This window comes from Trichechus manatus, unplaced genomic scaffold (assembly GCF_000243295.1).
Source record: "Trichechus manatus latirostris isolate Lorelei unplaced genomic scaffold, TriManLat1.0 scaffold00046, whole genome shotgun sequence".
Lineage (NCBI taxonomy): Eukaryota > Metazoa > Chordata > Mammalia > Sirenia > Trichechidae > Trichechus > Trichechus manatus.
Window position 1 is genome coordinate 10,269,795 of NW_004443982.1, and position 24,963 is coordinate 10,294,757.

The window sequence follows — 24,963 nt, forward strand, 5'->3', positions numbered from 1 at the left end:
TGCTCCTATGACTTTCTATTGAGTTGTCTAATTCTGAAATTTTATTGTTAATCTTCTGGATTTCTGATTGCTGTCTCTCTATGAATTCTTGCAGCCTGTTAAATTTGCCATTATGCTCTTCTCTAACCTTTTTAATTTCTTCCATTGCATGTTCTGTGTTCTGATTAATTTCCTTCCTAATTTCTTAAAGAGTTCTGTATATTAATCTTTTGTATTCTGCCTCTGGTAAGTCCAAGAAATTTTCCTCCTCTGGAAAATTTCTAGATTCTTTATTTTGGAAATTCACTGAAGCCAGAATGGATTGTCTCTTTATGTGATTTGATATTGACTGTTGTCTCTGAGCTATAAGTAAGTTGTTATATTTATTTATTTTATCTTTGCTTACTGTGTCCTAGCTTCTTGTTTTGTTTTGATATGCCCAAGTTGGCTGCTCGGATGAGCTAGTTTGATTATTGGCAACTTGGGATCTCTAATGTCCTGTCACCAGGTGAATAGATCTGTTACAAGGTATGTGAGCTCAGGAGTCTTCCCACTCCTCCTGTATGGATTCAGCTCAGGTGCCCAGGTAGTTAGCCACCAAGTGTGTGGTGTAAGCTCTCACTTACAGTCCTAGACAGGCATGGGTGATTGGAGTAGGCACAGGCATCTGACTGCAGCAGGGGGACACACTCTGAACAAGGCAAGGGGCTGACATCTGCCCCCAAGTGTCCGGGAGGAAGGTGCGTCCCTGTTCCCTAAAGCACGTAGGTGGATGGGTTTTGCAGCCAGACTATGAGCACTTAACACCTTTGGCTGTAAGGACTCGGAGGCACCTCTTATTCATGGGGCCTTATCACAGGTGGCTAGGTGGCATGGGTAGAGCCATCAGTCCTCAGGCCCCTCATGTGGGTAGGTGAAGACCCTGCTTAATGGGCAGAGCAGCGTCAAATGTCAAGAACCTGCCACTTCACAGCTGAAACAGTTTTAGAGTTCGGGTATATACCCTGTTGTACTGGGGTAATGAGGGCCTACGCTGTTGAGATGGGCCCACACAAGTCTCTGCAGGGGGAAAGGCACTCAAAGTCCGTGCATCCCTTATGCCTGTGCCTAGGCAAAAGAGCTGTGCCTACCCTGGGTTCCTGGCTTAGGGGAGCCAACAGTTTATTTTTTCCCCTGTTTGTTAATTTGTTCACTCTCCAAGGCAGGGAGAATGGCTCAGAGCATGTGACAGATCCTACTTCCGGCCCAGGGATCTCGGCAGTTGCTGAAGCTGGTCCAGGACCCAGTGCAGAGTAGGGAGCAGGGAGGTAAATGGGAGAGAGGTTTTTCCCTAAGGGGGTTGTTTTTGATCCACGCGGTAAGCTGTACACAAGTACTTATCTTTTGCCGATGAAGGCTGCTTGTCACTGGTTCTGGGTGGCCGTGTAGACTCTCTGGCGCTGGGTCTCTCCTGGTGCAGAAAACGCACTTCCCAAGCAGCACCGCTTGCCTGCCTCATCGCTCACCCACAAGCTGCTTAGGTCTGAAGGGCTCAGGCTCTTGCTGGGTCCAGTCTGGCAACTCCTCGCTGCTTCTTAATTGACTGTCCCTCCCTCTGCCACTCAGTCGGGTTCCTCAACTCTGCCTTTGATGTTCAGAGCTCCCAGCTTGCAATATATAATCAAATCACTTGTTTTTTTTGGGTCTTTGTTGTAAGATGGTCTACCAGAAGCTTCTGACTACTCCGCAGTTTTGGCCCTGCCTCCTCATAGCATATCTTGAATGACAGGAGTAGATACCATTGTTGGGCAGGGCTCCACATACAGGTCATGTTTTCTCAGTCTATTCTGCCTTCACCCAAAATATGTTCTTCACTTTTCCCAAGCCAAGCCCCGTGAGTCAGACAGTAGTTCTCACTTTCAGAAACAACTTTGTCTTTATGTCCCCAGGAATTGCCATGGCTATTGGTGCTGACCTTGGCAGTGACAGAGCCGACACCAATTAAACAAATATGCTGGGCTGACACTCTTCCTCAGGTCGTTTGTTGGCTCTTTCTGGCAGAACCAGTGTTTGTGAAAACAAACAAAAAACACTGAATAATTAAACTGGCCAAGTACTAATTTATTTCCCTCCGTCTTTGTCCTAAGTGGTTTTCAAACAAAAACATGCTGTTTTTCTTATTTAAGGAGGCTATTCAACTTTCTCATGGTTTTATCTGTTTCCAATCCCTTTCACCTGTGGGTACAGTGCTACAGTGAGAGTCTAGAGAGATTTCTTTGTATGCTAGTCTTAGCTACATCTTACCCTCTGTGGTTCTTCACTATTTGAGTTCCATCCCACACTCCCTTTGTATAAGTGCATCTGTGTGTGGATGGGATGGGAAGGAGGGTAGGAGTTGGCAGTATTCTGCTGGTGGGGATCTGCAGAGGCCAGAGTAGATCTGGGCTCAATGGGAGACTTTAAACAAGACTTAAAAACAAGAGGGCTAGTAGCATAGGAAACCAAATTACAGGTCATTTTAGAAATCAGGACATAGTGTGTCAAATAAATAACAAGATAAAGGTCATAGGGCTGAGATGATATCAAATATGTACTGAGCACCTATGTGCCAGCAATCTGTGCCAGCAAGTCCTAGACATACAAAGATTAAAATTACAACAGTAGCAGCTGCAGTAATAACAACAACATTTATTGAGAACTTACAACATGCCAAGCAGTGTTCAAAATGGCTTACATGGATCAACTCATTTCGTCTTTCCAATGTCTGTTAAGTAGTTACCATCATCACATTTTACAGCTGTAAGCCAAGACACGGAGAGGTTAATCAACTTAACACAGCTAGTACGTGGCAGAGCCATGACTGGAACCAGGTAGGTTGACTCCAGAGCCCATACCCTGGAGCCCAATGGGGGCCACAGAATAGTAAACACAGGAAGATGGTACATTGGAGTCAGTGGCACGTGAAGGGCAAACATATTGAGCTCTGGGACACTGAGAAGGCCATCTAACCCAGCTGTTTATGGTAATCTGGGCAGACATCCTGGAGGAAGATGACAGTGTCAATAGATGTTAACTTGCAAAGATTGACATCTGGGGCTCAGGGAAATTAAGAAGCTTGCTTGCTATGTGGCAGCCAGCTTAGGAGAGGCAGAGCTGGAATGGGGATCCACAGCTCCTTCATGGAGAATGATCCCAAGGATCAATCCACAGTCTCCTATTGAGCAAGTTCTATGTGATGAACTCTGATGAAGGCATAAGTGGAGGTTTTTGAAAGTCATCATGTGAATTGTGTGGTATGTTAATTATATCTCAATAAAGCTGTTAAAAAAAAAAGTCAGCATGTACCCAGCATCCAGATATTGGCTTCTAAATAATATTTTCCAATAAAAGGAGATAGGGCTCCTTGGAGAAATAGCGGATTCTAGGGCTAGAGCAGAGAAAATAAAGATGAGCCTGGAGAATCTTGTAGTGCCAAAAAGTAAGGAAGTGCTCAAGAAACAGAAGGATGGGGGCATGTCAAAGGGGTACACAGGAGCCAACCCGGAAGAGCTTCCCAATGGTTGCAGCTGGAACAATTTGAGCGACAAAATAAATAATTAAATAATAGTATTATTATAACCCAAAGTATGAAATAAATATACATGAGTACATACTTATAAAAATAAATGATTGAATAAATAAATAGGGGAGAAGGGACAAATCTTCCTTACAGAAGAATTCCAAACTATCCATGTAGGTATCCCCCCCACCACCACCAGGAAAAACCAGACCAGTTGCCATGGACTTGATTCCGACTCATGACAACCTCAAGTATACAGAATAGAACTGCTCCATAGGGTTTGCATGGCTGTGACCTTTCAGAAGCAGGTCTTTCTTCTGAGGTGCCTCTGGGTGGATTTGAACTGCCAACCTTTTGGTTAACAAGCCAGCACTTAATGCTTGTGCCATGAGTGTGGGTTGGACTTAGTGACTTGCTTCCGAAGAATAGAGTATGGAAATAGAAAAATTTAAACTTTAAAGTGGAGAAACCTTGCAGACACCATCTTAATCAATCAAAGTTAACATCACCATGTTGACATCATGTGTCCATTGATATGATGATGAAAAGTCACTTCTGCTCTGCTGCATTCTTCCCAAAAAACCCACCACCCCAGTCTAATAATGCAAAAAGCTTTAGACAGAGCCAAAATCAGGGACATTCTGCAAAATACCTGACAGTACTCTTCAAAACTGAGAAACTGTCACAGGCCAGACAAGACTAATGAGACATGATGACTAAATGCAGTGTGGTATCTTGGATGTGAACCTGGAACAGATAAAGGACATTAATGGAAACACTGGTGAAATCCTAGTAAAGTCTGAAGTTTAGTTAATATTACTGTTACCATTGTTAATCTCCTGGTTTTAATAAATAAACCATGGTAATGTAAGATGCTAACATTAGGGGAATCTGGATGAGAGGTATATGGGAACTTTCTGTACTATCTTCGCAACGTTTCTGTAAATCTAATATTATCCTAAAATAACAACTGTGTTTCACAGTGCTTTCTGAAAATTGGGGGCTGCATCTCCCAAAACAACACAGTTTATAATGACAATTAAAATAGCTTTCTCAGACCAAAAACAAACAAACAAAAAAAGTATTTAAAGCCTAGAATATAAAGAAAATTCAGCAAATGTTGGTCAGGATGTGGAGCAAGAAGAACTCTCAAACATTGCTGGTGAAAATGTAAAGTGATACAATTCACTTTGCAAAACTGTTAAACTTAAAAAGTTAAGCATACATCTATCATATGACTAAGCTATTCCATTCTTAAGCATTTACCCAAGAAAAAGGAAAACATACGTACACAAAAAGAGCTGTACAAGAATTTTCATAAAAGCCTTATTAACAATAACCCTAAACTGAAATAGTCATCACAGGTGAATGGATAAACAAAATGTAGTACATCCATACAATGGAATACTACTTATCAATAAAGAGGAGCAAAGGGCAACAACATGGATTAACCTCAAAAACATTATGCAGAGCAACAGAAGCCAGACATAAAGGTGTACATAGTGTATGATTCCTTTTTTTTTATTTTTGAACCTATAGTGACAGAAAACAAGTCAGTGGCTTCCTAGAGCCTGAAAGGGGTGAGGATTGACCAAAGAGGGGCAAGAGGGAAATTTCTGGGGTTGATGGGAGTATTCTATACCCTGATTGTAGTGGTGGTTACACAGGTGCATACATGTGTCAAAACACTTAAAATGGGTGCATTGTATGTAAATTACATCTTAATAAAGCTGTAAGAAAAAAATTAAGCTTGTGTCTCAACTCTTCTCTGAGAGCTCTATCGCCTTTTTAGAGAGAGAAGACCAGCATCGTCACTGAATTAATGCAAGAACGAACATGAAATAACACAATTCCAGTGTCTCTGCCTACAAAACAATCATATGAATCTTTGCTGAATAATTCAGAGTTCTTGTGAGATTTAAGTTGACTGAGAACCTTGAGTTATTCTGATTCTGTTGAAAGCTGCTGTCAGAAGGCACAGCCTGACTTTTGACTCAGGTTTTCACATTAACTCAAAGCTCTTTGTGTGCTTTGTCCCTTAACTGCCTTTAATAAGTTAAGCTTTCCAGAGATGATTTGTGGGCTGTTTAAGTTTTAATCCTTGGAGACAAGTGTTCCCTTTATCTCTGTGTCAAGGTGTCACTGCAGAAGAACCAGGTAGTGTAAACGTATCTAGAGGAAAAGCTCGTACTTGTCCTTTCTTTCTGCTTTGACCTTGCTATTTCTGGGAGCTCTTGTGTTGACCTAACATAGCATATCTGACTCCTTGGCAAAGCCTGCAGCTTTTCCTACAGATGGTTGCTTTCCTGTGACTTCTTTTTCAGCCCCCTTTAACTTGTATAATGTTTATAGTAATACTTTTCTGACATTCCAGGCACACAAGGTCTCCTGTCTCTGAGATATTTGCAAGTATCACTGGCAAAAGAGATTAGTTTAGGTAACCATATTTCTGTATTGGTATTTAAATTTTATACAGCCTGAGTTCCAATTTCAGAGAGAAACTTCTTTGGTAACATGGTTGCTGTGGTACCAAACTTATTTAGTTGACAGAGAATTTTGCTGAGAATCCATGCTAAAAAATTAAGTAGGGTTTTAAGGATATAAGGAACTAAAACACTTGAATGTATATTACCTATTGATAACTTACATGCTTTGGCTTGTAGGCATTTACCAACTGCTCAGATTTAACTACTTTTACATTGTAGCAAACGTTTCTTTTTAAAAATGTCTTGTATTTCACAGGGAAAATCATACCCCTTCAAGGGGCCATTCCCACGTGTGTGGAATCCAATTGCTTATCTAGATCATAATAACCTATGGAGGACAATGGATGACATGGGACGAGAGGTAAAGCTTCCTAAATCTTCTTTGACTACATGTGTATTTTTCATAATAAAGTTAGTCTTTAAAAGAAAAAAGAAGGTCTAACACTGTACCACCAATGTCTAGCATATTGTCTAGCACTTAGTAACTCAATAAAGGTTTGTAAAATGAACTTGTTTCTAACCTCTGAAAGAATCAGATGTCAAATAGACTGCTTTTCATATACTATTGATGAGGGGAGAAAGATGATACATCACTCAGCCTTCCTGGGATGATGATTCTATTTTAGAAAATCCTCATGACATAGAAAAATAAGACTTCTGGGTCTTTGAGTTTCCCCCATGCCCAAACCTGCAGCCTATAAATAAACACCTATGCAAAAAGTTTAACTTAAAACTCCAATTTTGACATGATTTGATGCAGATGTCTGATCCTTGTTAAAGAGCTGAATTCATGAATGTTCTCTATAAATTAGTAACAGTAATCCACATTTGGAAACAGTCCAATTATGACACGCCCTCCAATTATTGCGTAAGAAGTATTATCAAAATTATATATGGATTGAGTGGCATGGAGCTACAATAGGAAAGCTACACAAACAGTACTGGTTGTGCTGTAAAAGTAACTATTGGGAGAATTTGGAAAACTTACATTTTCTTTTTTAAGTTAGAGTTTTTAATGTTATTTAAACAGTTATTTAAAATGGAAAAAGACATTTGTTTTTCCCCTCAAAATCCTCATCTGAATGAAGATTCCCAGTGATGCTCCATGGAAGGCACCCCTTGCAGAGGAGTGGGACCGCATGACGATGAAGGAGCTCCTGGACAAGATCTGCTGGACCGAGTAAGACTTTTCATTAGGCACAGCCATTTGTTGTGACCATATTTTAGGTTTATTTAGCAATATCATTCAACAAGTGTGGGACAAGTAGCTGCTTTGTGTCTAAAACCGCACTAGAGGCCAGGTGGAGCGCTGAAAAATATTGGAACTGAGTCCTGCCTCAAAGATGTCTACACATCAAACCCTACTTCTTTGGAATAGTTTTTGCAGCACAAAGGTGGTATAAAGTCCTCAGAACAAACCAGAATATGCCATTTCCTTTACTTAGAACAATTTAAAGACCATCAGTATAAAGATTCTATTTTTCAAATTGTTGATGTAGTAATCCTTTTTTTTTTAACTCATCATTGATGATAAAGTGTAGTGATGGTTAGCATATGCTTTGCATGATGGGTGCAACTCTTCGAGGATTTGAAGAAGCGTTTCTAGGGAAGTTCTCTAGATAATTGCCAACAGTAGGGGAAATGTATGAGTGGACTGAATGTGCTCCTTTCGTGAAAAACATGTAGCATTGAAAACAATGACGCTCATGAGCCAAACACTGAATTCTTGTTGGCAGTGCCAGGAGCTATATATAAATCTCCAGGGCTATATGGGCAGACAACATGGAGAGACCTCACTGCTCTTGGACGGCAGGGAAAATGAAAAGGATTGTAGGGCTCCACTCCAAGCACATGGTAAATTTGTGGTGAACACAGTAAGAGAGATGGAAGCCAAATTCAAAGAAACTGCCCTCCTATCCTAACAGCATTAGTTGGGAATATGTTTGGCTCTGGAGTTGATGTCTTTATTCTCTGGGCATTGAGGAGAGAAGCTGGAGCACTAACAACTAAAAGTAAAAATAAAGTTTTAGGATTATCTGAATCTAAGGAATGAAAATAATCAAAAGACATGAAACTGTATATACTCCTTGGTGTGGAAATTCAACTTCTTAGAATTTAGCTTAATGAAGGAGAGAAAAAGAAGAGAGGGAGAAAAGCTTACAGGGAGGGAGGGGGGAGAGAGAGAGATTCAAAGCATTATTTCTAAAATAGAAAATATAAATGTCCAACAACAGGAAATTGGTTAAATTAAGTATAACCCGTTGCCGTTGATTTGATTCTGACTCATAGCGACCCTACAAGACAGAGTAGAACAGCCCCATAGAGTTTCCAAGGAACGACTGGTGGATTTGACCTTTTGGTTAGCAGTTGAGCTCTTAACCACTGCACCACCAGGATATCCAAAAAATAATAGAATACTCGTTTGGGGTGATGAAAAAGTTTTGGAAACAAATAGTGGTAATGGTTGCACATCATCATGAGTGTGATTAATGCCACTGAAATTGTACACTTGAAAATTGTTAAAATGGCAAATTTTATATTGTGTATATTTTACCACAATTAAAACAAAAACACATTATGGCAAAAAAGGGAGGGTTCAAAGAAGACAATTTCAGTTATTAAAAAAAAAAAGAATACAATCTTTTAAAATCATGTTGTAGAAGAATATTTAATACCTTGAAAAAATGTATTAAATACATAAAAAGTAAGCTGTTGTGAGCATGTACAGTATGATATATGATCTCACTTAAAAAAAGAAAACTTTCTATATGCATTAAGGAGCCCTGATGGCACAATGGTTAAGCACTCTGCTGCTAACCAAAAGGTCGACGGTTCAAACCTACCAGTGGCTCTGAGGGAGAAAAGACCTGGAGATCTGCTCCCATGAAAATTACAGCCTTGGAAACCTTATGGAGCAGTTCTACTCTGTCTTATAGGGTCGCTATAGAGTCAGAATTGACTTGATGGCACACAACAACAACATATATGCACTGCAAAAACAATGGACATTCATCAACTGTTTTTGTTTTGTTAACACATTTTACAATGTAAGCATACAGGTCATTAAAAATGCTTCAGCAAACATTATACTTCATGGTTGTAGAATATTCCATGGGAAGTAAATACCATAATTTATTTACTTATTACCATACTGTTGGACGTTTTGGTTGTTTACATTTTTTTCATTATTATTATTATATAACACTCTGTAATAAACATCTCTGAGCTTCTCCTATGACTTCAACCTTTGAAGGCAACCAATTATGGAATAGTAAAATCCTTTTATTTCATGAAATCAATGCATGTGGTTAATTATATCCTTTTAAACACTTATCTAATGTTATTTAAGAGTCCCTGGGTGATGCAAATAGTTAATGCACTCAGCTGCTAACAGAAAGGTTGGAAGTTCGAGTCCACCCAGAGGTGCCTTGGAAGAAAGGCCAGGCAATCTACTTCCAAAACATCAGCCATTGAAAACCCTATGGAACACAGTTGTATTCTGACACATATGGGGTCACCATGAGTTGGAATTGACTTGACAGCAACTAGTTTTTAATGCTATTTAACATTTTTATGAGGATGTGGTTTGTAATATAACTTATTTTGTTTGTAATAAAATTTTACTATTTATTTTTAAATGGTATAATTCAGATTTTCAGAATATAGTGAGTATATAATGGGCTGCATTTATTTATAACTTCTTTTATGAAAAGCTTTTAATGAGATCAGTCAGTCATCTTCTCCCCAGAGAGTATTTATGCTCCTTGAAGATAAGATCAATTATATTTCTTTGGGATCACAGAGACTTGACTTTTCTACTTTAGTTTTTGGCCCAGTCCTCTACTTAGTGAATATTCAAGATTGTTGGATGACTAAATAAAGCATTCTGAGATTTTAGAAGCATAAGAACACAAAGCTATCTTCTAACTTTTTAAAGCACGATATGCATGATATTATTTCTTGGTTCTAAAGAAAGTAATCCCCAGAATATACAGACTATTTTTTTCAAACTAAAGTCCAGTCACATCATTCAAAGACTAACATTGATGATTCTTTCAATTATAAAGTGCTTTTCCAAAACATAAAATTATATTTACAGTGTGATCAAAACTATGTAAATACATTTACAAAAACATAGACTTAGAAAACATATGCCAAAATATTTCTAGGGGTCAGAAATATGGAAGAAATATTCTTTCATCTTCTTTTTACTTCCATGAACTTCCTAAATTTTACATAATGTGTATATATTTTTAATGTACAAAAATATGATAACATTTATCTTTTAAAAAGTCAACAGGGCAAAGAATATGAAAATATTATTGCACTAGCTTCCTTTACCTTCTTTCCCTCAGATATTGTTCTCTTTCTTCTCTCATTGAAGCTCCCAAAGTAAGTCAAATAAAGGATTAGGAATGGACTGGCCCTCCCGAGAGAATTATTTTTATATCTCCCTCCATTTGAAACCAGCATTATTTCTTTCCCACCAAGTGGGCAACAATAACAACTAGAATAGCAGCAATATTTTTATGTTTACTATTGACTGTCTAGTCGGGCTAGTGTTAAATTTTATTATTTATTGCTCCCTTTACCATATGCCCCCAAATTCACTTACGAAATAAGGAACAAAAGAAATAGGATATCAGGAAACAGCAAAGGGTGTTTTCACTTTAAAGTAATATTTTAAACTAATGTCTGGATATTTGCTTTAGATAGATGCTACAAATTGCCTCCATAAGGAAGGGACGAATGAACAACTTCCATCCCTCCAATTATCAGAAGAAATCTTATAAAACTAACTCGAAGTCACGGAAGTGTATATATTACACCATTTTGCTGGTTTTAATGGTGAGGATTGTCACAAAAGTGCTGTCAGGTTGTTATGGCTTCAAACATTGTCAATAACATGTGTTAGGTGTGAGTCTACAAACCTACAGGGTAAAGACATGCCCCTTGGTGAGTATTTGTACTGCCGAGCTAACTAATTAGAAAGCATTTTCAGATATTGAAAGCATGGGTTTAAGCATAAAAATAAATAAATAAAGGCTTGAGTTTTAGAGTCAGATATAATCTGGCTACAAGTTGTGCTGTTTAATGAGCTATGTAGCTACATCTTATTAAACTCTGTGAGACTCAGTCTTCTGACTTGTGAACTGGAGAAAAATAGTAACTCTTTTACATGGCTGTTATGACAATTCAATAAGATAATAGCTTTAAAGACTATGGAGTGTGGAAAGATTTCAGTAAATGGAAGACAGTGTTATTTATTTCACCCATCATTAGAATCACCAGGTGGCAAATTCCGCTTCACATGTAACCAGATTAACAATACCAAAGAGGGCAATGGTTGTTCAGTGGTAGAATTCTCGTCTTCCACGCCAGAGACCTGGGTTCTGTTTCTGGCCAATGTACCTCACTCATAGCCACCACCCGTCTGTCAGTGAAGGCTTGCATGTTGCTGTGAGACTGAACAGTTTTCAGGGGAGCTTCCAGACTAACACAGACTAGGAAAAAAAGGGCTGGCAATCTGCTTCTGAAAATCTGCCAATGAAAACACTAAGGATCACAGTGGTTCAATCTGCAACCCATTATGGGGATGGCACAGGACTGGGCAGCATTTTGTTACATTGCACATGGGGTCACCATGAGTCAGGGACCAACTCGAGGGCAGCTAACAACAACAATAATACTCAAACTTGAGGGAACCTTTATGACAAAAGTCTTTATTAATGATATTCCAGAGGGGATGTTAGTGCCGGTGAATTTCACAGCGTGCTAGATATACCTGAGTCCTTGGAATTGCATGAGATTGTTCACTTTCTGGTGTGCCTCCAGATAGGATACAATCTCTCTCCATTTACCTGCCTGTCCCAAGCCAAAGTTAATCCATCTATGCTCTATTAATCACTTTTTTCCCTTGTCCCTCCTTCAATCTTGTTTTCCATTTGGTAAAAAAATAACCAAATAGATACTCTGACTAATTCTGTATTTGGGGCAGCATCTAGCATGTCCTTTGCATCTTTTGCATGATTTTTAAAAAGTGTTTAATTGACATTTCTTATCAATTATTCACTCATTCAATCATCCAGCAACTAATTATTGAATGCTTACTAAGTACCAGACACTATTTTGTTAAAGGGAAAACTATGGTGAGCAAGAAAGATAAGGTCTCTGTTCTCATGGATCTATAGATTCTAGTGAGGGAGACAGCAATCAAAAATAATAATAATAAACTACTAACCAAGATAATTTCCAGATAGAGAAACAATTTCTAAAATACTATACCAATTGCTGTCCAGAATGCCAGAGGGCTGGGAGTGTGGAAGCTGGTGCTAATTTTCATAGACAAATAGCAGTGTGTCTTTCTGAAGAAGCATAAGAATAAGCAGGGGAGGGTACAGGATGAGATAGAAAAGGTACGCATGGGTTAGATCACTTAGGGCTTTGGAGGTTATGGTACAAGTTCTGAATTTTATTCTGGTTCTGATAGGATTCCAGTGAAGGGTGTTAAGCAGGGGAGTGGCATGATTTGATTTACACTTTAGAAAGAGCACGATGGCAGGGAGAGAGGTGAAAAGCGTTGGACTTCGAGTGTGGTGAATAGATACCTGGAGAGAAGAGTGCAGGCAGAGAGACCAACCTGGAGGAAGTAATTGCAACACTTCTGGCAAGAGATGACGCTTAGTTAGTGGTGATGAAGGTGAAGAGACGTGGTTAGAGACAATAGGACTTTCTAGGATCAGATGGGGTAGAGTGATGGAAAGAGGAAATTAAGGATAATTTCTAGATTTTTGGCCTTAGGAATTGGATGAATGGAGGTGCCTTTTACTGAAATGGGGAGCACTGGAAAAGAAGCAGGTTTGTGGGGAGAAATCATGACAGCACAGAGCATGGGTACAAGCTGATTCTGAGTAAGATATTTTGGTTAAGGGGGAAATAAATCCCATACCAAAGTCTCTGATGTCATCTTTTATAGTGTTGGATTCTAACTATGATTTTCTGAGACTTGCCAAATTGTACTAAACATAGCTATGTAAATTTCCCAGTTGAATGATTGCCAGAGAATTAAGAAGATTTTAGCCACTGGGAATCTTGTGTTTGCCAATTTTGCTCTTGTTTCTTCCTGAGCAGATCTGTGAAGCAGCTTGCCACTCTCTTTGTGAACGTCTCCGTCACTGCAGAGACCCATGAGGTCTCTGCTCTCTGGTTCCTGTGGTACGTGAAGCAGTGTGGTGGCACAACCAGGGTCATCTCAGCAACCAATGGAGGACAGGTACCCAGACATCCCCCAACCATTCCAGCAGAAAACCAGCCACTGCCTCAATAGAAGATTGACATCCTTTGGGGTCATCCTTCAATTGTGAAATGATGAAGCAGGAGGCAGATGACATTTAGAGCTTTGTCATGGCAGTTCAAGGCAGCTTTGTAAGGCAGAGTCGGTGTTAAGTGCCCAACGTGAGAGCCCAGTGGTCAATGTAATCTTAAAACTAGGCTTGCCTCTTTATGTACTTTTGCAGTTTTCCATTTAGATATCCATCCAATTATTATCTGGTAAGTTCATAGGAGACCGTCTTAAGAATATAAGTTGAGCACTTCTTGGAAAGCTCAAAAAGGAAGGTCAGAAATGCACTTTCAATTTAAAAAACACACCACACACTGAATTTGTTCATTCACTCATTCATTCTTTCCATGACTCTTTCCTGAACCCCAGCTTCATACAAGATACTGTACAGTAGGAAGTGGATTAGAATTTTTAGGTAATCTGCTTGGCAGTCATTTCCCTTTCTTCTTTCATTTTTATTTCCAGACCTATTTGAAATAGTCTATTTAAAAAGTATCTAAACTGAAAGTTTAGGAAGTGGCAGTCAGCTCAACTCTGTTTGCACAATCATGCAGAGAACATTTGGAAGCTTTAGCAGGACTCCAGGCATGTGGGAACAGTGAGTTGACATGACCTAGGTGGCCACAGAAGCAGCAAGTACCTGACCCAGGATGAGACAGGCAACCAACCACCAGCAGTGAGTAGGCTGGGCTGGATGGGGCAGTGAGGTTCTGAGCCTGAGTAATCAGAAAGATGAAAATAGGTTTAGGTGTGCTCAAGCAAGCGATGGCCCACCTTTAGGCAGAGTTTCACCAAACTCATCAGCCCAACAAGAAGGGTGTAGATAGGACATACAGCAAGGGTGGTGACCAGACAGGCGGGACATGGGGGTCAGGCTGAGGAGGTCAAGTTAAGGTTGGGACCTGGGAATTCTCAAGAGCATAGCTTGGAAAACCTGTAACTTTGACAAAAACAAGCAATCGTTAGTTAGAAAATGTTATGGATTGAATTGTGTCCCTTCAAAATATGTATGATCACCCTAGAGCAGAAGCCCAGAAGAGACAAAGACCTTTCTTCCTCCAGAGCCAACAGAGAGACAAAGCCTTCCCCTACAGCCGGCACCCTGAATTCAGACTTCTAGCCTCTTAAACTATGAGAAAATAAATGTCTGTTTGTTAAAGCCACCCTCTTGTGGCATTTCTGTTATAGCAGCACTAGATAACAAATACAGAGTTTGGTACTGGAAGAGTGGGATGCTCCTCTAACAGATTCCTAAAATGTGTAAGTGGTTTTGGAGTTGGGTAACGGGTAGATGCTGGAAGAATTTTAAGGTGCTATAGGGTCGCCAAGAGTCGGAAGTGGCTCGACGGCAACGGGTTTGGTTTTTTGGTTTTTATTGGAAATCCTGGTGGTGCAAGTAGTTAAGCGTTTGGCTGCTGACCAAAAGGTTGGTCGTTTGAATCCACCAGGCACTCCTTGGAAACTCTATGGGACAGTTCTACTCTGTCTTATAGGGTTGCTATGAGTCGGAATTGACTCGACGGCAACAAGTTTGGTTTTTGGTTTTTAATAGCAAAAGCCTACGTTGCCTTGAAGAGACTATTGGTAGATGTCTTAGTTATCAAGTGCTGCTATAACAGAAATACCACATGCGGATGGCTTTCACAAAGAGAAATTTATTTTCTCGCAGTCTAGTAGGCTATAAGTCCAAATTCAGGGCATCAGCTCCAGAGGAAGGCTTTCTCTCTCTGTCAGCTCTGGAGGAAGGTCCTCGTCATCATCAGTCTTCCCCTGGAATAGGAGGTTCTCTGCACAGGAACCTTGGGTCCAAAGGATGCACTCTGCTCCCAGTGCTCCTTTCTTGGTGGTTTGAGGTCCCCAATTCTCTGCTTGCTTCCCTTTCCTTTTATCTCTTGTAAGGTAAAAGGTGGTGCAGGCCACATCCCAGGGAAACTCCCTTTACATTGGATCAGGATATGACTTGGGTAAAGGTGGTGTTACAATCCCACCCTAATCCTCTTTAACATAAAATTACAGTCACAAAATGGAGGCCAACTGCACAATTCTGGGAATCATGGCCCAGCCAAACTGATACACACATTTTTTGGGAGACATAATTCAAACTATGACAGTAGAATTGTAGATGTCAGAGGCAATTCTGGTGAGGGCTCAGAAGGAAGTGAGGACAGCTATAGAGAAAGTCTCTATCATCTTAGAGAATACATATGGTGCCAGCAATAGAATGTTGCTAGAAATGTGGACGTTAGATGTGCTTCTGGTGAGGCTTTAAAAGAAAATGATGAACATATGACTGGATAACGGAGGAAAGGTGATGCTTTTTATGCAGTGGCAAAGAACTTGTCTGAATTGTGTTCAAATCCTTGGTGGAAGATAGAATTTGTAAGTGAGGAAATTGAATTTTTAGCTGAGGAGATTTCTAAGCAAGATATTAAAGGCGCCACGTAGTTTCTCCTTGCCACTTGTAGTAAAATGTGAGAGGAAAGAGATGGACTTAAAAATGAACTGTGCAAAATGAAAACAAAACTAAAGATCTGGAAAATTCTGTTGTACAAACTAAGGACACGTGTCCTAGAATTTTCACCAAGAGCGTGACTACACAATCTTTTTTTAGAGATTAAGCCTGTGACCGATGGATATAACCAACTACCACAGCAGAAAACCCATCTGCTTAGTCTGAAGGGGAAAGAGACAAGACGACAGGAAAGAAAGCTGTCTGCCTCTTGGAATTCTACCAGCAGGAAACAGGCCAAAGGAGCTACATCTGTTGTCCTCCAAGAAAAGAAAAGGACCATCCCTGGAGCAGCTCAGAGACCAGCAGAACTGTTGGAAGGAGCACAGGAAGCAGGGCTGCCTCGGTTTCAAAGGATGGAGTTGTGGCCTCCTAGGTTTAGAAGAGTCAGTTCTTCACCAACTTGGTTCTGGAGCGTGGGGTTGCCATTCATGAGTGCTAGGGGTAAGGGGCCACTGCCCAAAGCTGAGAGGACAAGGCTGCCATGCCCGAGGGGCATAAGAACCAGGCCTGCCAGGGCCAAGGAGGTAGGGTCACAACTCAGATGGGCTAGGAGAATGGGTCTGCCCAAATTCAGGAGAGCAGAGTTACCATTCCAGTTGCTTTCTGCGAAGGTGGAGCAGAAGCCCAGGGCCAAGGGACCTCCACTGAGAATCCAGAGGGCATGGCCAACACCCAGAGTCTGGAGGGCAGGGTCATTGCCCACATGGTCCCAAAGAACAGAGGATTATTTTCAAGCCTTGAGAGCTAAAGTAAATCGTTCTGCTGGGTTTTGAACTTACTTGATGCCCGTTATCCCTTCTTTCCCTCCAATTTCTCCCGTTTGTGATGGAAATGTCTACCTTGTGTCTGTTCCACCATTGTACTTTGGAAACAGATAACTTGTAGTCTAGATTTCACAGGTTAACATATGAGGAGGAATTTTGCCCCAGGATGGAATATGCCTAAAGTCTCACCCATATTTGATTTAGATGATTCAGAAGATGAGCTTTTGGACTTGGAGCTGATTTAAGACTTTTAGGACGATGTGATGGGGTGAATGTGTTTTGCAAGTGGGTAGGACATGAATTTTGGGAAAGCCAAAGGATGGAATGTTATGTATTGAATTGTGTCCCCCCAAAATATGTGTTGAAAATCCTAACTTCTGTGCCTGTGGTTATAATCCCATTTGGGAATGGGTTCTTTGTTATGTTAATGAGTAGGGTGTATCTTGAGTCAATCTCTTACAAAATATAGAAGGAGCAGATTAATGAAGCAGAGATGGGGGGAGATTGATGCCAGGCCACATGGAGTTTTCCAAGGAACCACGAAACAAGTTGAAGAGACAAGGACCTTCCCCTAGAGCCGGCGCCCTGAATTCAGACTTCTCGACTCCTGAACTGTGAAAAAATAAATTTCTGTTTGTTCTGTTTGTTAAAGCCATCCACTTGTGATATTTCTGTTATAGCAGCACTAAATAACTAAGACAGAAAATAATGGTGAAAGACACTATTCACAACACAAAATGAAATTTAAAACATCTCAGAGTAAAGGTATGAGGGAAATTAACAGCTTAACAATCTATGCCCATTCCTATACTTCCTAACCCACTTCTTGAGTTTTTTTTTTTTTTTTTCTTTCCAGGAGAGGAAATTTGTGGGTGGATCTGGTCAAGTGAGTGAGCGGATTATGGATCTCCTTGGGGACAAAGTGAAGCTGGAGAGGCCTGTGACCCACATTGACCAGACAGGAGAAAATATCCTTGTGGAGACTCTAAACCATGAGATATATGAGGTAACTAAGACCCTTAAACTAGAGGGAAGAGGCCAAAATTCCATAGATAACAGTTTTAGGAACTGTTTTAGGACTGCCGTGACCACACATTAGATGGCTTAAAACAACAGAAATTTATTCTCTCAGAGTTCTGGAAGCTAGAAGTCCAAAATCAATGTTTCAGCAGGGCCATGCTCTCTCTCGGGCTCAAGCATAACAACAATTGTGAGGACGGCGCAGGACCGGGTAGTGTTTCGTTCTGTGATGCACAGGGTCGCTATGAGTCGGAACCAACTTGATGACACCTAACAACAACAACGACAACATGCTCTCTCTATCCACTCTAGGGGAAGATCCTTCCTTGCATCTTCTAGCTTCTTGTGGTTCCTGGCAATCCTTGGCGTTCCTTGGATTGTAGACGCATCACTTCATCTCTGCCTCTATTTTAACATAGCTTCTTCTCTGTGTGTCTGTGTCTTTCTGTGTCTCTTCCTCTATTTATAAGAACACTAGTCATATTGGATTGTTGTTGTTAAAAGCTGTCGAGTCGATTTTCGAACCATAGTCACCCCATGTGACAGAGTAGAACTACCCCCATAGGGTTTCCTACGCTGTAATCTTTATGGAAGCAGATCACCAGGTCTTTCTCCCATGGAGCCTCTGGGTGGGTTAGAACCACTGAGCACTTAACCACTGCGCCACCAGGGATCCTTCATATTAGATTCAGCCGACCCTATACCAGTATGGGAGCTCTGGTGGCGCTGTGGTTAAGCGTTTGTCTGCTAACCAAAAGGTTGGCAATTTGAATCTACCAGCCACTCCTTGGAAACCCTGTGGGGCAGTTCTACTCTGTCTTATAGGGTTGCTATGAGTCAGCATCGACGGCAACAGGTTTTGGTTTTTTTTTTTTTTTAATACAAGTATGACTTCTTACTAAACTGATATTAACTTCAAAAACTTTATTCCCAAACAAGGTCATATTGCCAGGTACTGGGGGTTAGGATTTCAACATATCTTTTTTGGGGATACAATTCAACCCATAACAATAACCAATGCTTGAATAAAGCCAAGAATACCCTAGATTTCATAGACAGTCCTTTGACAAAAGTGAAAAAACTTCCTCTATCTAAAATAAAGGAAAAGAGAGCCAGAATATTTGGGGAGGGAATTTACAAAAACATATATTATCAATGTCCGTTGGGCTGTTACATAATTATAAAACAAAAGAAAATATGTATTTAATAAATATCAAGTGCCTCCTATGTGCCCTGGCATTATTCTAAGAGTTAGGAACACAGCAGTGAAAAAAACAGACACAAATCTCTGTCCTCATGGAACTTATATTCTAATTAAGGAGAAAGACTGTAATCAAATATGAATAATTAAATATAAATTGTATCAGAGAATGATAAAAACAAAAAACTATACTTGTTGCCGTCGAGTTGATTCTGACTCATGGCGACGTGTAGGACAGAGTAGAACTGCTTTACAGGGTTTCCAAGGCCGTAATCTTTATGGAAGCAGACTGCCACATCTTTCTCCCGCAGAGCAACTGGCGAGTTCCAGCCGCCGACCTTTTGGTTAGCAGCTGAGTGATTTAACCACTGCACCACGAGGGCTTCTCCATATGGTGATAAGTAGTGGAAAAAATAAAATAGGGCAGGGGAAGAGGGTGTGTGAGAAGATAAGGTGGGAGATTGCTCATGCAATTTTAAATAAGGTTGTCAGGGAAGGTTTCACTGAGAAGTTCTGATCACAGAACTGAAGAAAAAAAGAGATTGAACCATGTGACTTTCTGGGGAAAGAGTGTTCCAGGCAGATAGAACAGCCAGTGCCAAGGCCCTGAGGTGGGAGCAAGCTTGGCATGATCAAGGGGCAACAGGGTGGTCAAAATGGCAGAAGCAGGAGGAATAGGGGGAAGAATATCAGGAGGTAAGATCAGAGATGTGACAGTGGTCCATTCCATGTATGACCTTGGAGGAACATGTATGACTGTAAGGAACTTGGCTTTGACTCCAGGCATGATGGGAAATCATTGGAGGTTTTGAAGAAGGAAAAATAAGGTCTAACTAAATTAGAGTTTTAACAGACTCTCCCTCTAGCTTCTGTGCTAAGAAGAGGCTGAAGGGGCACAAGCGTAGAATGAGGGAGAATAATTGGGGGAAAAAAGAAACAACCAACCAACAATGCTTCACCACATTGTTTTTCTTCTAGGCTAAATATGTGATTAGTGCTATTCCTCCTATTCTGGGCATGAAGATTCATTTCAATCCCCCTCTGCCAATGATGAGAAACCAACTGATCACTCGTGTGCCTTTGGGTTCAGTCATCAAGTGTATAGTTTATTATAAAGAGCCTTTCTGGAGGAAAAAGGGTGAGTACTTTCCAGCACCTATTATACTGGTGGCAAATAGGGAGAATTTCACAGTTTTGCCTTCAGGTATACAGTTTTGCCTTCAGGTATACAGTTTTGCCTTCAGGTATACAGTTTTGCCTGTATACTACCTTTTTGCAGCCACGTCACAGCCTCCTAATTCTCCACCTTTGTAGAAAATTATATTTAGGAAAATTATTGGATTGATGCGTCAGTTGAGCAAGTAGTCTACCCTTTGAGAAGGACACTGCCCTGTAATTTTAGTCTTTGATTCTAATAGCAGTGGTAGACTGCTGCTAATTCTTCTTGTGACCCAGATCACCCATTGTAGATAGCTATGTGGTGGTAAGTAGATAGTGTTTGTTCATTGCTATCAAGTCATCTCTGACTCATGACCACCCTATGTACAACAGAATGGAATGTTGCCCAGTCCTGCGCTATCTTTACGATCTTTGGTATTATTTGAGTCCATTTTTATGGCCATTGTGCCAATCCATCTCATTGAGGATTTTCCTCACCTTCACCAGCCCTCAACTTTACCAAACATGATGTCCTTCTCCAGCAATTGGTCCTGCGTGATTACACTTCAAAGTAAGCGAGTCGATGTCTTGGACAATATTCTGTGATCCAAAGGACTTTTGTTGGCTAATTTTCAGAAGTAGATTGCCAAGCCTTTTTTTCTAGTCTGTCTTAGTCTGGAAGCTCCACTGAAACCTGTCCACCATGGGTGACCCTGCTGGTATTTGACATACCAGTGGCATAGCTTCTAGCATCGTAGCAACACACAAGCCACCACAGTATGATAAATTGACAGGCAGTTGTTAAAGATAGGGTTTAGGACCATGGAATAAAGATATTTCTCCTAATAATTATGAATGCCTTTATTTGGGGGAGATAATCTAAAACTTTCCATTCAGGTCTGCAAACTATAGGCCTGCTATGTACCAGGCCTATAGTTTAAAAAGAAAACCCAAGTTCTCCACCCTCAAAAAGAGGATAGACCTGATTTGGTCCTTGTTGGTAATGAGCCTTGAGTAATATTTTAAAAAGTTATTGTAGACATGAGATAGCCTCACCAAGGCATTTTAAATTTCTTTTGAGTCACTGTATTAATTTGTTTCTTCAACCAACCACTATTAAGCACCTATTGTATGCCAGGTATTGTGCTAGGCATTGGGTGGGGATTCAAAGGCACACATCCCTCCCCTCAGGGAACCACGGTTAAGATTTTAGGTTGTTTATCCTTAGAGATTTTTTTTTTTTGACCTCAGAAACGACCTTTATTACCGAGCTATAAATTAGAGGGGTGGGGAAGGTGGGGTGGGGAGCATGGCGGTCACATCCTGGGCACCTGCTCTTTCTCTCTGTCCTCCTGGGCCTGGATTTTTTGTTCCTCCTCGAGGCGCTCCTTTGCACGGACCACCTTGGACTGCAGGTAGAAGGAGCCACCCACATATTTGTCGTTCATCTTGAACAGATGTTCATAGTTCTTCTGGATCTCTTCGGGGCTCAGCTTGGAGACGTTGAGAATCTGCTGGGCCTCCTGGAGGCTGAGGCCGGAGAGGTTGGAGGCAGCAGCAGAACAGTGGCCGGTGCCTCCCCGGGCGTCAGCTGCTGCCCGGCTGACTGCAAACTCCTGCCGTAGGGTCCGGGCAAAGGCCCTACTCACCACCTGCACACCCATCACAATGATCTGGGCCAGGTACTTGGCCATGGCAGCTGCTCTGCCTTGGGGAGCCGGATCCGGCTTCTGTGGCCCCGCCTATCCTTAGAGATTTATTGTAAGCATAGGCAATATTTTAAATATATGTGTACATATATACTGAAGTATGTATATTAAGTTGTATTAAGTTTGACCCAAAAGGGGGTCTGTGGGTGTTGTAGATGGTCTGTCAGGTATGGCACAAGGAAGTGAGACTCATGCAGAAAGACTGGAAAACATAGAATTTAGTACTCACAGGTCCCAGAAAGGAACCCAGAAAATCCAGACTTGTGAGGAAGACAGTCATATAAACTGATGATTGCATGACAATGCACTGAGTTCAGTGACAGGGTTATGTAGTCTATTACAGAAACACAGAGAAGGGCTCTAAAACTCACATCCAATATGATTCCCACTACATTGATAAGTGATTCAGTATAACAGTGTTTGAAGGATTCTGTGAGGGAATGAAATCTGAGGAAACTGCTTTTTATAACAGTCTTTCTTTGCTTTGCATGAGACTGTCAATGTCACTGCTGAAGACACTGTAATTAACTGATAATACAAAAGCTCAGGGAATATGAGCTAACAATATAACTTAATTGAGTGATCAGCACATATCAGGCACTCAGAATACTTGGAGTATCCAAATCTCTTATAGATGAATTATCCCGGTCTCTTGATTGGTAATATCTTTGTGAATGTCAAGGAGGGCCCCATCTTCTTTGCTGGCCTTCCACCAAGTCATCCTAAACCCAGCCTTCTGTGCAGGCGCCCTCACCAGTAGCACCCCACCCTCCCCACAGCAGCCATCACAGCTTCCTTGGCCCTTCATCCCATTCCCACTTAAACTGAAATAGCAGACTGTTGGCGATGCTTTGAATACTGTCAGTCTCCCTTGTTTTTGGTCATCTTTTGACCATTTACACTTTTTCCCTTAAATCTTTACATCTAATTATCTCAATTTATGTGTTTAATGACTGAAGTAATACATGTTTTTTTTTAAATTACAAAAGTAAACTACTTCACTATAAAACTTTCAGAAAATAAATGTGTATGAAAAATGTCCCTCCCCTGATATCCCTCCCCCCAGGAAACAGTTAAGATTTTAGGTTATTTATCCTTAGAGAGTTATTGTATGCATAGGTAATTCTTTCAATATATGTGTACATATACTGAAATATATATAAAGTTGTATTAAGTTAGACCCAAAGTGGGGGGTCTGTGGGTGTTGTAGATGGTCTGTCAGCTGTGGCATGAGGAAGTGATACTCATGCAGAAAGACTGGAAAACAAATAGAATTTAGTACTCACAGGTTCCAGAGAGGAAACCACAGCATGACAGAGGGCCACACAGGGGGTTGTACCCGGGAACAAGGCAACAATAAGCTGGGACTGTAGGAGAGGGCTTATGTGTGGCAAACAGGTGGGGTCTCGGGGTTAAGGTGCACTGAAGACCTATTGGTTAGTTTAAAAGTTTCTAGTGCATAAATTCAGGAAAAGGGAGAATTTTTTATCACAGGGAATTATATGGGACATGACTGGGAGGGGCAAGGAATGACTATGGTGGGTCAGAGACTAGGTTGCACGATAGCAACTGGTTCTTATCACAACCATACAGGGCGTGGCAGGGAGGGCCAGTTAGAGACCACCCCTACTGAGAGGCTGAAAGATAAGATAGGAACATTCATGTCACAAGCTGGGTGAAAGGGCAGCTAGGAGGAATTAATGCTGATGCTACAAACTATGTAGGCCACAAACTGGCCTTATGACGACTATAAATATATAGTAAATAATATGTGTAACACTTGTATGCAAATGTATTTTTAAATGCATGTCATATGCTTTTCCAAAAGCATTTTTTAATATGATACATATCATTCTGGAATTTACTTTTTCCAGTTAACAGTATGCTGTGAACATCTCTCCACATCAGTACATTAAAATCTTCCTCATTTTCAACAACTAAATAAACAGTATTTCACTGTATGGCTCTATCAAGATTTACCCACCATATCTACTATTGACAGGCATTTTGATTATTTTCAAGATTTTGTTCTTATACACCACGCTGTAATAAGTTGCCTGCATATAAGCTCTACAGATTTGTATAGAAATGTTTCCTTTTGATGAATTTGTAAAAGTGAAATTAAGTCAGTTGATTTGAGTAGACCTTTGAAATTTTTGTTAGATACACTGTTCTCTCACATCCTTGCCAGCTAATAATATTTTTAATTTTTTGACAATCAGGTAGAGGGAAATATCTCATTTATCTAAAATTTATAACTGTTATAATTAGTAAGGCTTGGGGCTGTATTAATTCAGTTTGTAATTACTTATTCTTTGCCTGTTTAAACATTTTTTCTTTGTATGTTGCAAATATTTTTTCCCAGTTTATCAGTTTTTTAACATTTGTTTATGATGGTTTCACCATACTAAATTCTCATATGAACATAGGGCTTTTCTGTATAACAATTCTATTCCACTGATCTTTATTACTGGTCTCCAAATATTTTTTATTATAGAGCCCTATGCATTAAAAAAATCTAAACAGGAACTACCACTGTTTGTATATTTATTAATAAGTTAGACGGCACGGCTCCAAAATGTATTGTTTTCGTTATAAAACATTACAGAGTAGACTTTTTTAAAAAAACTGAAAGTAAAAAAAAAATTCTAGTATATCCTTCCACTATCTAAATGTGCAATCTAGATATGTACGCTTTGGAGAGCACAGACCTATATTATCTTTTCGTATGACTGTAGCTTTATGTTTCGATATTATTGTTTTCCTTTAATATTGTCCTTGATGGCACTTCTTCAGTTAATCTTCCAAATGAATGTTATTATCATGTTGTCAGACACTCCTCCTTCCACACCCTCACACTAAAAAAGCTTCTATTGTATTATTGTATTTCTAGTAATTTCTCAGTATTTCTCTTCATAGCCTCCTATAGCTACAATTTCTTCTCCTTCCTCTCAGAGGATTTTACTTGCCTCTTTTTGGAAAATTTCTTCTGCTGCCTGTCTTTTTTTCCTCAGAATTGCCTTTTTTTTGTTTTTGTTTTTGTTTATTTGTTTCTGCTTTTGCCTTTGCTTTTCTTATTCAAGGACTTCCTTAAATGTCTGGATGTCCCTGACTTTTCCTTCCTTTTTAAAAGGGAGGTCCTACAAAGCTGACTGGAAGTTCTGTATGCATGGCAGGGCCCAGGAGGTTTCCACCTACAAGTGATAGAAATACCACTAGTAGCTGATGGTTTGTCCTGGTATGAAAATGACTTT

General features: G+C 40.3%; 2 protein-coding genes across 2 annotated transcripts in view; one reads left to right on the top strand and one right to left on the bottom strand.

The window, feature by feature from the left end:
- Positions 1-24,963, top strand: part of MAOB (monoamine oxidase B) — a 142,975-nt gene that overhangs the window by 97,382 nt on the left and 20,630 nt on the right. The window contains exons 4-8 of the mRNA XM_004376918.1: positions 6,260-6,364; positions 7,092-7,183; positions 13,135-13,276; positions 17,478-17,627; positions 19,821-19,980. Coding sequence (XP_004376975.1) covers positions 6,260-6,364; positions 7,092-7,183; positions 13,135-13,276; positions 17,478-17,627; positions 19,821-19,980 — 649 coding nt within the window. The remainder of the gene's footprint in view (positions 1-6,259; positions 6,365-7,091; positions 7,184-13,134; positions 13,277-17,477; positions 17,628-19,820; positions 19,981-24,963) is intronic.
- On the bottom strand, positions 21,317-21,819 carry LOC105756299 (presequence translocase associated motor 16). The gene has a single exon (XM_012555664.2). The coding sequence runs from the start codon at positions 21,692-21,694 to the stop codon at positions 21,317-21,319; it is 378 nt and encodes a 125-aa protein (XP_012411118.1). The 5' UTR covers positions 21,695-21,819.

Coding starts and splice junctions, on each gene's coding strand:
- LOC105756299 (XM_012555664.2), bottom strand. CDS start 21,694: ATGGCCAAGTACCTGGCCCAGATCATTGTGATGGGTGTGCAGGTGGTG.